The sequence below is a fragment of the Protobothrops mucrosquamatus genome, unplaced genomic scaffold (genome assembly GCF_001527695.2).
Source record: "Protobothrops mucrosquamatus isolate PMUCROS unplaced genomic scaffold, P.Mucros_1.0 scaffold5, whole genome shotgun sequence".
NCBI classification, from domain to species: domain Eukaryota; kingdom Metazoa; phylum Chordata; class Lepidosauria; order Squamata; family Viperidae; genus Protobothrops; species Protobothrops mucrosquamatus.
The window spans coordinates 3,732,316-3,746,379 of record NW_015386392.1 but is presented as its reverse complement, the minus strand read 5'-3'; the positions used below and the strand labels follow the sequence as shown (position 1 = coordinate 3,746,379).

At 42.2% G+C, this 14,064-nt stretch overlaps 1 protein-coding gene across 1 annotated transcript in view; it reads left to right on the top strand.

The window, feature by feature from the left end:
* The window catches only part of LOC107303320 (sodium channel protein type 5 subunit alpha), a 315,483-nt gene that overhangs the window by 222,172 nt on the left and 79,247 nt on the right, over positions 1–14,064 (top strand). Inside the window, exon 18 of the mRNA XM_015832541.1 lies at positions 10,637–10,760. Within this exon, the coding sequence (XP_015688027.1) occupies positions 10,637–10,760 (124 nt within the window). The remainder of the gene's footprint in view (positions 1–10,636; positions 10,761–14,064) is intronic.

Sequence of the window (14,064 nt, the reverse complement as noted above, 5' to 3'; positions counted from 1 at the left end):
AACCTTTCTCCATAGAACTGGTTCATGGTGCCCAAAAGATTGGGGACCTCTGCTATAAAGGTAATCCTCAACAGTGATGGAGCTACAGTTCCCCATTAGGGCCTTTAAGTGAGGATTACCTGAACCAAAAGTCACCTCGCTGTGAGAATTAGGAGACTCCTCTGAAGAAATAAGCCTAGATCTGTTTCAAACTGTCCTGGATCCAACCAGTAAATCAGAAATTATGTAATCTACCTTCCATATACAGGTAGTCCTCGACTTACAAAAGTTCATTTAGTGACCGTTTGAAGTTACAACAGCACTAAAAACATGAGTTATGATTGTTTTTCATACTTGCGATCATTGCAGCATCCTCATGGTCATGTGATCTGGCAACCCACTCATATTTAAGATGGTTGCAATGTCCCAGGGTCATTTGATCACCTTTTGCGAATATTGGAAAAGCAAAGTCAATGGGAAGCCAGATTCACTTAACAACCATGTCACTAATTTAACAACTGCACTGATTCACTTGCAGTGGCAAGAAGGATCATAAAATGGGGCAAAACTCACTTAACCACTGTCTTGCTTAGTGACAGAAATTTTGGGCTTACTTTTGGTCGTAAATTGAGGATTACCTGTATTGTTTCTTTCCTTTCCATGATTTGCTTAAAGTGTGAGTTTCGGTGAATATATTGGAGACTGATTTTTTTTTTCTCAATGGACTGGGAGCACACTCCAATAATAATAAAAAATAACAACTATCGTGCTGCAAAAGAAAATAGGGGAAATAAATACCTTTAGGATTTTTCCTGCCAGGACAAGCAGCTGAAGGAGCAACGCTACACAAGCACAGCCATCGAAAGCCAGACTTCTGAGTTTTGTGAAGAGTTAAGTGAGTTGCAGATGGACAAGCTGTCAAAATCAGAGCTGGTTCTTCCATCAGCAGACCAGCAAGAGGTAATGGTGATGCCAGGCGCTTCCTGCTTTTTGCATGCCATTGGCTAGCCACGCTTGAAACTGCATGAAGTAAAAGCAGCTGGGGGTGGTTGGGTTGCATGCCCTAATATGCATGTGAATGGAATGGGAATAGAACAGAACAGAACAGAACAGAACAGAACAGAATAGAATAAGAAATAGGAATAGAATAGGAAATAGAAATAGAATAGAATAGAATAAGAAATAGGAATAGAATAGGAAATAGAAATAGAATAAAATAGAAAATATGGAATGGAATAGAATAGAATAGAATAGAATAGAATAGAATAGAATAGAATAGAATAGAATAGAATAGAATAAGAAATAGGAATAGAATAGGAAATAGAAATAGAAATAGAAATAGAATAGAATAGAAAATATGGAATAGAATAGAATAGAATAGAATAGAATAGAATAGAATAGAATAGAATAGAATAGAATAGAATAGAATAGAATAGAATAAGAAATAGGAATAGAATAGGAAATAGAAATAGAAATAGAAATAGAATAGAATAGAAAATATGGAATGGAATGGAATGGAATGGAATAGAATAAGAAATAAGAATAGAATAGGAAATAGAAATAGAATAGAATAGAAAATATGGAATGGAGTGGAATAGAATAGAATAGAATAGAATAGAATAGAATAGAATAGAATAGAATAGAATAAGAAATAGGAATAGAATAGGAAATATGGAATGGAATAGAATAAGAAATAAGAATAGAATAGGAAATAGAAATAGAATAGAATAGAAAATATGGAATGGAATAGAATAGAATAGAATAGAATAGAATAGAATAAGAAATAGAAATAGAATAGGAAATAGAAATAGAATAGAATAGAAAATATGGAATGGAATAGAATGGAATGGAATGGAATGGAATGGAATGGAATGGAATAGAATAGAATAGAATAGAATAGAATAGAATAGCTTTATTTGGCCAAGTGTGATCGGACACACAAAGAATTTGTCTCCAGTACAGAAGTTCTCAGTGTACATGCAAGCAACAAGGGATGATCATGATCATAAAACACAATCATCATAAATTATGAGATACAACACTCAGTGACAGTCATAAGATATAAATAAAAGCAATCAACAAGAATCATAAGAAAAAAAACAGCAAAGTGGTAGTCATAAGATGCTAAAGGAATTGGTAATAAGGAAAGATGAGAAGGATAACAGTAATACAGTCATACTACGTGGTTTGATATTCTAAGACAGTGTTGTGGGAATTAGTTGTTTAGCAGAGTGATGCCATGTGTGTGGGGGGGAAAATATCTTTATGCCCCAAAAAGAAATATAATCTTCACTGAGAACATAACCAAAGAGGAGATCAGAGAACATGGCTTCTTGCCATGAAATGCTGCAGAATCAGGCAGAGGTTCAGATGAGGCGGCCTAAGAGCCAACACAAGATAGCCTTGCAGGAAAGTCGCTATTTTTGAAGACTTGGTTCTGTACTTCGCAAGGTCTCATGGGATGAAGTCTAAGTGTGGGAATTATCTCAAAAAACATCTCAGAGCTGTGTTGAAAGTTCACATTCAGCTGCGTTCAAAAGCAATGGAAGCAGAGAAGAGAGAATGTTTCCTAGGAGCCCTGTCTAACCAATAATTTTATTCATTCATTCATTTTATTTATACATGTACTCCATTTATATGCCGCCCTTCTTCCCGTCCGGCATATCACAATGCACCATTTTAGTTAGGTGGAAAGCAAGAGAATTGTATTGATACACACACAAAAAAAATCAAAAATCTGCAATTTTGAGTCACTTTTTTTCAGTGGTCACTAAACAAATGATTATTAATTGAGGACTAATATAGGTAGTCCTTATAACCTATTTGTTTAGTGACCATTTGAAGTTATAACAGCACTGAAAAAAGTGACTCAGTTGGTTCATATTTATGATAGTTGCAGCATCCTGGGGTCACGTGATCCCCTTTTGCGACCCTGACAAGCAAAATCAATTGGGGAAGCCAGATTCACTTAACAACCATGCTAGTAACATAGTAAACAACTGCAGTTTTTCCTTAACAGCTGTTGTTAAATGGGGCACAACTCACTTAGAAACTGTCTTGCTCAACTTGGGAGTTTATTGCAAAAATGAAGGAATGGGGAAGAAGAAAATTAATTTGTAAAATAAAAGCAGATCTTTGAGTTTTGTAGATCTCAAAATAAAGCTTGTAAACTGAATGCCTTTGCTAGTGGTTGGTTAAAAAAAAAACAAGTCAGGCTTCTGATATCACTTTTTTCACAAAACCTTCTGCCTCTTAGTAAAAGGTGGTAGTTGAAAAAGGTGTTAATAAACTCCTGATTCTTTGCTACAACAGAGTAACAAAGCTCTCCTACGAAGAGTAGTGGTGGGTGTAATTGATGCTCAAACTGTTCAGGAACCAAAAAAATTCACCTAAAATTCAGGGAATCCTGTTTCCTTTGCTTCTCAGCAAAGGAACATGAATCCTGCTACACCAACTTAATAAAAAAAATGCATTCAACACCCCCATATTTTCATTTATGCTGATGAAAAACATTAGGATTTCTTCCTTCTTTCTCACACTTTCTTTTTATGGATTCTTGCCTGATGAATTAGTCAGTTGGTCAGTAAGTAATTTCTGGAGAGTTTACTTACTTTGAAAGCCTGCACCCTCTTTGTGACATTTTGGTGCAGGTTAACGTGAATACTCCCCAACTGTGAATTTTGCAAATTTTTTATAGTTGGGGAGTATTTTCATTACTGCTAGGAGTATTCCCCATTACTGACTTAAAATGTTGTCCACCCAACCTAGAGTTAGAACACATCAAGCATGAAATTAGTGTCCCTATTGCCAATTCCTATCCTGTTACCTATCAGTGCCCAGTGGCGTTACTCCTATTTGTGAGTGTGCCAGTCATTATAGTAGGTTTTCTGCTCTAATTCTGCTGATGTTGCTTCTTTTCAGCACATCACTGTCCAGTATTGAAGAAGAAAAATCCACCAGGATCATATTGGTTCTCTAAGCTCTTTTTTTTTTTACCCTTCTTCCCATGCATTATACCCCATAAGCTAGCGAAAGAGAAATATCTCCAGAGAGATCTAGAGCAGGGCTTTTCAACCTTTTTCCCCCATTGTGCCACTTTTAGGATATGGCAAGTCGCCTAGCAAGGTGTCAAATACTTGATGACCAAAAAAAAAAAAGGAAAAAAGTGATAAAGTACAGGTAGTCCTCGACTTACAACAGTTCGCTTAGTAACTGTTCGAAGTTACAATGGCACTGAAAAAAGTGCCCCCCAAGACACAGCCGAGCAAGACACCTGCCTGCCCACCCGGCGGCGCTCTTCCTCCTGTCTGAGGTTTTCATTGTTGTGAGCATTTCTGTTGAGGATTGGCAGCGGGGGCGGGGTAAGGGGGTGTTTGGTTTTTATTCTCCCCCCCCTCTGCTGGGTGGTTGCAGCAGGTTTTGGTCACTTCACATGACCCTGGGACACTGTGACCGTCATAAATATGAATCAGTTGCCGAGCATCTGAATGTAAATCACAAGACCCTGGAGAGGCTGCAACATTCCAGCTGATCGGCGCTTCTTCTGGGCTCAGCAGAAGCGCCAGGATCAGTGCCGAGCTCCAGCTGGAGCCTGGCACTGATCCTGGCGCTTCCACTGAGCCCTGACAGCCCCGAAGAAGCGCCGATCAGCTGGAAAGCGGCACTGATCCTGGCGCTTCCACTGAGCCCTGACAGCCCTGCAGCTCCAGCCATCTCTCGCTCAGGCTTGTGCGGTGCTGCCACCGGTTCAGCTCATTCCCCTCCCCCGCTACCACTTTTCTAGGATGGTCGCGTACCACCTGCCAGGTGCCCATGTACCACAGGTGGTACCCGTACCACTGGTTGAAAAGCCCTGGTATAGAGAAGCATCACTGGGTTTAGAGAGAAACAACTTTTCAAAGATTTGTGGACTTTAACAAAGCATAGCTGGCTAGAGTACTCTGGGAGTTGAAGTCCACAAGTTTTAAATTTGCCAAGGCAATGCCTGATATATGTATTGGGTTGTTGCAGTACAAATTCTACCCTTTCTTCTCTGTGTCACAATACTGCACACATTAAGCTGTACCTCTATTGTGACATTATGAGGCATATTGTATCATCTTGATCAGATATCAACTTGTAAATACTGCTGTAGAAGAAGGAGATAAATCCTGCTTTCATCTATCTTGCTTGTGCCTGCACATTAACAGCTGGGCAACCCAAAAGCATTCCAGATGTTGCATAGCTGACCTTGAGTTGGACAGAGGCCTACTTAAAGGGAAGAGCAGTACTTTAATAGAGCAATTCATAATTCAGGCAGTTTCGTTCATGAGTTGAGACCAAGGTGGACAATGTAATACCAGAGCATGAATGAGCATGAATAAGCATAGTAAAGTGCAGGCAACATATAGGTAAGAAAGACATTATTTTTAGTCTTGACATCTGATGATTTGGAGAAAAGGAGGTCAACCTATTTTTCAAAGCATCGGAAGGCCAGACAAGAAACAACGGATGGAAACTAATCAAGGAGAGAAGCAACCTGGAATTAAGGAGAAACTTCCCAACAGTGAGGACAATTAACCAGTGGAACAACTTGCCTTCAGACGTTGTAGATGCTCCATCACTGGAGGTTTTTAAGAAGAGACTGGACAGACATTTGTCTAAAATGGTATAGGATCTCCTGCTTAAGCAGGGGGTTGGACTAGAAGACCTCCAAGGTCCCTTCCACCTCTATTATTCTGTTCTGTTCTGTCACCAGTAGAAAAAGCAGCAGCTGGTTGCTGGTAAATAGATAACTGACAAACATAAAATAAAATAATATTATAGGTAATCCTCGACTTACAATACAACAGTTCATTAAGTGACCATTCAAAGTGGCACTAAAAAATGACTTATTACCATTTTTCACACTTACAACCGTTGTAGCACATGATAAAAATTCACGGCAACTGACTCTTATATACTGTATGACAATTGCAGTGTCTTAGGATCATGTGGTCACTTTTTACAACCTTCTGACAAGCAAAGTCAATGAGAAAGCCAGATTCGCTTAACAACTGTATTACTAACTTAACAACTGTGGTGATTAACAGCTGTGGCAAGAAAGGTTGTAAGATGGGACAAAAAGTTCACTTAACAAATGTCTCATTTAGCAACATAAACTTGGTGTTCAGTTCTGGTCATAAGTCAAGGATTACCTGTATTGTTAGATTCCAGTCAAATTTCTTACTCCTGAAATTTTGAATACCCACACACAAAAAAATAATAATTCTGGGCAAGAAAAAAGTATACCACTTCAAAGTCCATTACAGATAGCCCTTCACTTGTGAGAATATTTGAGTCCAAAATTTCCATTGCTAATCCAGACAGTGTTAAATGAGTTGACCTCATTTTACAACCTTTTTGCCACCGTTGTTAAGCAAATCACTGCAGTTATTAAATGGCCATTAAATGGCCATTAAGCGAATCTGGCCTCCTGCATTGACTCTGATTTTCGGAAGCTGGCTGGGTGATCACATAACAGTGCAACAGTCATAAATACATGCCAGTTGCCAAACAACTTAATTTAGGTCACATGACTACAGAGATGGTGCAGCAGTTGCAAGTATAAAAAAATGGTCAAATCACTTCTTTCGGTGCCATAGTAACTTTGAACAGTCACTAAGCAAATAGTTATAAGTCTAGGACCCCTTGTATTGCTTATCTTATTTGCTAATTCCTGTCTGGCTTTGTGTGCTCTACTTACTCATTTCAAACAAAAGCCAGATTTTTTTTTTTGCAAGGAGTCTGGAATTTTTGCATGTTGAGTCAGAAATGTGACAATTCTGGTATATTAAAGAAATGATGGGTGAGAGAGCCGTTTGTGAAAAACTGGTGATCAAAGGAGTGGAGTCATTTTAAAGCCATCTTCCCCTTTGGAAAAAAAAATGCCTTGAGTGCTTTCGCCATTAGTTATCCATTAGCCAAGCACTTATTAGCCAAGCACAGCAAAATCTAGAACCAGGTTTGCTTTTTCTTAGGCTACTGATCAAATGTTACGTAGATATTTCCTTTTAACCTCTCTCCCTCCAGCGGCAGGGGTAGGCAACCTTTGGCTCTTTTATGACTCGTGGACTTCAACTCCCAGAATTCCTGAGCCAGCATGGCTCAGCTTGGAAACCTCGCCCTTTCCCCTCAGCATGGCTGGCTCAGGAATTCTGGGAGTTGAAGTCCATGAGTCATAAAAGAGCCAAGGTTGCCTACCCCTGACCTAAGTCCTCCTGTTCTAAGCGGTGAGCCTGCTAGACCAGGGGTAGGCCACCTTGGCTCTTTTATGACTCGTGGACTTCAACTCCCAGAATTCCTGAGCCAGCATGGCTCTGCTTGGAAACTCTCCCTTTCCCCTCAGCATGGCTGGCTCAGGAATTCTGGGAGTTGAAGTCCACGAGTCACAAAAGAGCCAAGGCGGCCTACCCCTGCTCCAGCCCAATAAAAGGACCAGGGATTCGTTTTTGTGTGTTTGGGCCATCATTTTTTTTTTTAAGGGGAACAGTTAGATCTCGTGGTTGAGACAAACCATGCTGGAAACCAGAAGACTGTGAGTTCTAGTCCTGCTATAGGCATGAAAGCTGGCTGGATGACTTTGGGCCAATCAACAGGAGACGTGAATTCTAGTCCTGCCTTAGGCCTGAAAGTCAACTAGGTAACTTTGGGCCAGTCATCAGGAGATTGTGAATTCTAGTCCTGCCTTAGGCAGGAAAGCCAGCTGAGGGACATTGTGCTAGTCACTTTCTCTCAGCCCAACTCACCTCACAGGGTTGTTGTGAGGAAAATAGGAGGAGTAGGAAGTATAGTATATGTCTGCCATTGTTGTTTTTAAAAATGAAAGTAGGATTAAAAAAAAGTTACAGGAAAAGTTTTCTCCTGATCAGTCATGGGGCGGTGCTTATCTCCATTCCTACCGGAGGGAGTCGGCATTATCCAAAGATGCTTCCCTGGTCATGTGTCCAGCATGACTGCTTGTCGAGGCCCCTGGAATGCTGTTGCCTTCACACCAAAGTGGTGCCTATTTATCTGCTTGCATTTGCATGCTTTCCAATTGCTAAATGGGCAGGAGCTGAGGCAAGGCAAGAGCTCGTCCCATCTTGAACCTGGGTTGTCAGCTTTCCACCCGACAAGCTCAGCCTCTTTAACTGATGAGCCATCGCGCATCCTCTAAAAGGCGGAATATAGATAAATAAAACAAAAGCAATAATAAAAAATTCTACAGATTTGAATGGCTGCTGTCCTCCTTAATTTTTAAGTTATGATGAGGATGGCACAGCTTTCAGTTGATCCCCAAAAATGTTGCATCTCCTCTGCCCCACCGCCTCAGCCAGCCGCGGACACATTCTTATACTTTGAAAGAGCTCTCCTCTGTGCATTGTTTTTAATTGTGTTTCTTTGTTTGAGTTTCTCATTTATCCCCCCTGTGGTTGTGCTGCTGAGCTCCACAAATATTATAATCTTTCCTTTTGTCGCTGCCTAATAATTCTTGCTGCAGACTCTGTTTATTCTTTGTTTGCCTGATTTAATTCAATCTGTTCCTTCTTTCTGTTTGGGATCTCTGCTTTCTACTTTTTTCAGAATCAATGCCAGGAATCGCTGGAGACATTGGGGACCTTTGAGTTTTGTTCTTTGTCCCACATAGGTACCTGCTTTGAGGATCAGAGATCCTGATGCTTTAAGAAATTACTTCCAAACTCCTTTTCTGAAAGTAAAAGTTTATTGATGCAGGAATTTGCTCTTTGAGAGGGTTAGGAGACTATAAAACTACCAGCAACTCCTAGATATTTGCATCAGCACATGGAGCTAAATACTGGTAGTCCTCGATTTACAGCCATTTATTTAGTGATCATTCAAAGTTACAATGGCACTGAAAATAGTGACTTATGACCATTTTTCACACTCAACGATTGTTGTAGCATCCCATGGTCATGTGATCAAAATTCAGACACTTGGAACTGGCATATATTTATGACGGTTGCACTCTCCTAGGATCATGTGACCACCTTTTGCAACCTTCTGAATAGCAGTGGAGAAGCCAGATTCATTTAACCACTATATTACTAACTTAACTTCAGCAGGGTCGTAAAATAGAGCAGAACTTACTTAACAAATGCGTTGCTTAGCAACGGAAATTTTGGGTTCAATTGTGGTCGTAAGTCAAGGACTACCTGTAATCATTTCCCCCCCAAATATCACATTCCTGAACTCATCACATGAAATTCTTAACTGTGTAACCTTATATTCAGAATTTAATTAAAGTTGCTTTCAGTGGGTTTATTCCAAGTTAATCGTATATACTACTATTTGTTGCAACCGAAGTAGAAAAATGAAGCAATAGGCACAACCAGTAATATCTGAGAATGGAGGATATCAAAACGGTCAAAACAAGGGTTGCAACCATGATTGAAGCCCTGTCCCTTTTTATTTGTGTCACAGTGCACCCAAAAAAGGTTGAGGTTCAATCACGCAGTTACAACTCTGTCTCAATTTTTTGACAATCCTGGGGACAACACACGGAAACCTAAACCTGCATAAGAAAACAATCGCTGTGTTCACATAGCACTCTGAGCCCAGACGTATCAGTTACATTATTATGACATAATGTGACAATCTGATTTACAAAGCATATTAAGGCAAAGTCTGGTTTCCTGCAACTTGCTAAATCACAGCCATCCAATTCTACTTTAGCCTAGTTATTTTGTGAACTCCGCTGATGTGTTTTGTCTTTTCAAAACCATGGCGTGGTTTCAAAAGTTAGTTTTAATAGCAGGATGTTCTACCGCCTCAGTGCCAGTTATATAGGTAGCAATTTTACATGAAAGGGTGATTAAATTTCATTGGAATAGTGGCATATCTAATTAAACCACTGGCCTAGTGTTTAAAGCACCAGGTTAGAAGCAGGAAACAGAGGAAAAAGCCCCACCTTAGGGAGGAAAGCCAGGTAGTTGATTTTGGACCAATCACCGGGAGATGGTGAGTTCTAGTCTGCCTTAGGCGTGAATGCCAGCTGGGTGACTTTGGGCCAGTCACTCTTTCTCATCCCAACCCACTTTACAAAACTGTTGTTATGAGGAAAATAGGAAGGTGTCTTGCATATATTCACTGCCTTGAGTTATTTGAAAAAATAATAAAGGCAGGATACAAATAAAATAATAAAATAACAATGAATGTACATGTACTGTGAAATAACTTTAGCAACACACGGCCATCTTCTCTTCACCAGGAAGACACCTCATAGGTCTAACTGACCAATGAACTTTCCCAGCGACTTCTGGTGATTGTTAAATAACATGCCGGGTACAGTTGAGCCCTGTAGTTTTAAAATTCTTCTATAAAGTTGCTTTTCTCTGTAATTTTGCTTTTTGCTGATGTGTTTGCATGCGCCACCTTTTCTTACATAACAGCCGTGTGAATTTCTTTCCAATCAACCAGTGGAACAGCTTGGCTTCAGACGGGTGCTCCATCACTTTCAGAAAGAGACCGGACAGCTGTTTGTTTGAAATGGTATGAGTTATTCTCCTTCGAACATGGATTGAAATAGAAAAACCTCCAACCTCTATGTTCTATGTTTTTATCCTTCTCAGAGGTGACTGGATCACAGCCACTTCCATAAGCCTGGGTGATGAAATCTCTGCTCTTCTTTCTTCCTTAGAAATTTGATGAAATCAGCCTGTCAGAAGGAAGCACGGTGGATCTGGCAATTCCGTCAGAGCTTCTGGAACAGATGCCCGAACTGGCAGAAGAACTGCTGGAACCTGAAGATTGCCTCCCAGAAAGTAAGGATGACCCACTTTTCTCTTGGCTGGAAGAATTCAGCAGCCCAAAGACAGCTTGGATAGGGCTGTGTAGCCAGGGAATCGCAACCTTTGAAAGGAAGCGATTGCTGTGTTTGGCAGGTTAAAGACCAGCCCCAAAAATTAACCTCTGATTTAACGACTTTCTCTTTGCATTGCTGTAATACAACTCTAGCCAATTATCTGAGCCCCAGCAAAGAAACCTTGCTCATTTTCACTGGGCCTGGTGAGGTAATCCAGGAAAAGATGACTCTAACCAGGGGTAGGCCACTTTGGCTCTTTTATGACTTGTGGACTTCAACTCTCAGAATTCCTGAGCCAGCATGGAAACTTCTCCCTGTCCCCTCAGCATGGCTGGTTCAGGAATTCTGGGAGTTGAAGTCCATGAGTCATAAAAGAGCCAAGGTGGCCTACCCCTGCTCTAAACCATAGATCAGTGATACCATCTTTCTTTATACACTGGCAGGTTTGCAGCTATCTTTCTCACATTTCCTAGACAAGAATAACTGTTATGTGCATGAATGAGGGATAGAATGACCATTATTTTTATTTCACCTTTATTATTCTGATAAATAAGGCAGTAAATGTACCTAACAGTACTCTTTCCTTCTCCTTTTTTCCTGACAACAACCCTGTGAGGTGGATTGGGCTGAGAGTGAGGGATTGGTCCAAAGTCACCCAGCTGGCTTTCATGCTTAAAGTGGGACTAGACTTTACAGTCTCCTGATGATTGGCCCAAAGGCACCCATGCACAAAGTAGGACTAGAACAGCGGTCCCAATCTTTCTGGCTGTGTGGACCACTGCTCCTGGTGTCACTGGCAATGGGAGGGTGGGGAGAGGTTCAATGCAAGCGGTGGGCATGTGTGCCCACAGCTTGTGCAAATGGGGTTTCACGCACTCATCCCTCATCCTCCATTGCGCAGCCCAGTTCCCAACAGGCCTCAATCCAATACTGTGTCACAGTCTGGGGCTTGGGGACCCCTGGATTAGAACTCACTGTCTTCTGCCTTCTGGACTGGTGTCTTAACCACTAGACCAGGGATAGGCAACCTTGGCTCTTTTATGACTCGTGGACTTCAACTCCCAGAATTCCTGAGCCAGCATGGCTCAGCATGGCAACTTCTCCCTGTCCCCTCAGCATGGCTGGCTCGGGAATTCTGGGAGTTGAAGTCCACAAGTCATAAAAGAGCCAAGGTGGCCTACCTTTGCACTAGAGCAAATTGATGTTGGAAGTCATAAATACATGGAAAAGGATATAAGTTCAGCTTCTTCCCTCCAAAAAGGCTGGGAAAGATCTTTGCTTAGAATCCTTGGGAGATTATTACCCTCTCATAAAGTAGAGAGGTGGAAGGAAAAAAAATGTTCCTTCCACAAGATTCCTTTCCCCTTAATTCTCTTTGGCTTGTCTGTCTCTTACCTGTCTGTGTTTCCTCCTCCCTTTCCTGTCTTTCTTTACACTACTCCCTTCCACCCTTCTCATTCTGTCTCAATTCATCTTTCTTTTCCCAGTTGAGAATCCACCCTTCAGAGTCGGCTAGATCAGCGGTTCTCAACCTATGGGTCACGACCCCATTTGGGGTCGATCGACCATTTCACGGGGGTCGCCAAGCAAGGCTGTCCACCATTTTTTTCCCCCTTTTCCGGCGGGTGCCTTACCTCCCTTGAGCTGGGCCAGCTGGTGGTCGGCCTGCTCCGTCTCTGCCGCTTGCCAGCTACGCCTCAGCCGGCGCAGGGGGCGGAACCACACATGCGCGGCGCTCCCGGGCAGGGAAAGTCCTTGACTTACGACTGGTTGGGTAGTCCTCGACTTATGACCGGTTTAGTCCTCGACTTATGACCGGTTTAGTCCTCGACTTACGACCGGTTGGGGTCGCGGCATTAAAAAGGTTGAGAACCACTGGGCTAGATCAAAAGGTGGGGATCCCAAGATTATTTTTTTTATTGTGATTAAATAGAATAGCAGATTCTCCAAAGCCTGTGCAAGTTCCTCTGTGTCCCATCTTATACTAAACAAAATTAAAATGACATTATTTTGAATTTCTGGTAACCTTTTCTGAAATTCCTCCATAAGTGACTCATTAAATTCTTTCCCTATTCCCATAGCCGCCTCTAAACTCTTTTACACTGAGCAAATCTGACATTCCAGATGGTGTGGGATCCCAGCTCCCATTATCTTCCATTAGCAACAATCAGTAGATGGAGATATCAGAGATTATGACAACTTCTGAAGGGCTGGTTTCCTCTATACTACATCTTCACTGGTAGGCCCTACTCATGATGTTGGGCCACACTGTTTGGCTCCATCAATGGTTAGAACCCAGTTACTGCAATTTGTAAATCTTGGTTTACGGCTGGGCTTGCAAGGACCAAACAATACGGTTCTTTCAGCAAATCTTGGTTCATCAAAACATGGCCTAGAGTTTCATGGAATAGCATAAACAAAACTGAATGAGAGTAATCTGGAGGAGAGGTTAGGTTTCCGGAGTACATGAAAAATACAAGCCTCTATAACAGTGATGGCGAACCTTTTAGAGACCAAGTGCCCAAACTGCAACCCAAATCCCACTTATGTATCGCCGAGTGCCGGGTAGGCGTGGCTCACTGGGTGTGGCTACGGTGGTCATGGCAGATGGGTGAGCGTGGCCAGGGTGGGCGTGGCCAGCTCAATGTTGCTCCTGGGGAGGGACACCTGTGGGGGCCGGGCAGGGTTGGGGGAGATCCAGGAGGTTTCTGGCAGGTGGGGTGGTGGGCAGGAGGCTCGTCCTGTGGGGTGAGGCAAGGTGAGGCAAGGCAGGGCAGGGGTGCCATTGTCGCAGGGCAAGGCGAGGCAGGGGCCAGGGCGGCAGCTGCCTGACACCATCAGCCCCTGCACACAGAGGCCAGCGAGCACATGGATGCTGGGATGCATCCAGCCACGTGGGACCTCTGGGAGTTAGCGGGCAGCTGGTTGAAGAGGACGGTTGCCATCTCCGGGGCATGGCGCACGTGCCCACAGAGAGGGCTCTGAGTGCCGCTTCTGGCACGCGTGCCATAGGTTAGCCACCATTGCCCTATAAATACATTGTAATATAGATAGTCCTTGACTTATGACCACGATTGTGTCCATTGTTAAGCGATATATTTGTTAAGTGAGTTTTGCCCCATTTTATGACCTTTCTTGCCACGGCTGTTAAGTGAATCACTGCAGTTGTTAAGCTAGTCCACGGTTGTTAAATTAATCTGGCTTCCTCACTGACCTTACTTGTAAGGAGGTTACAAAAGGAGATCACATAATTCTGGGACACT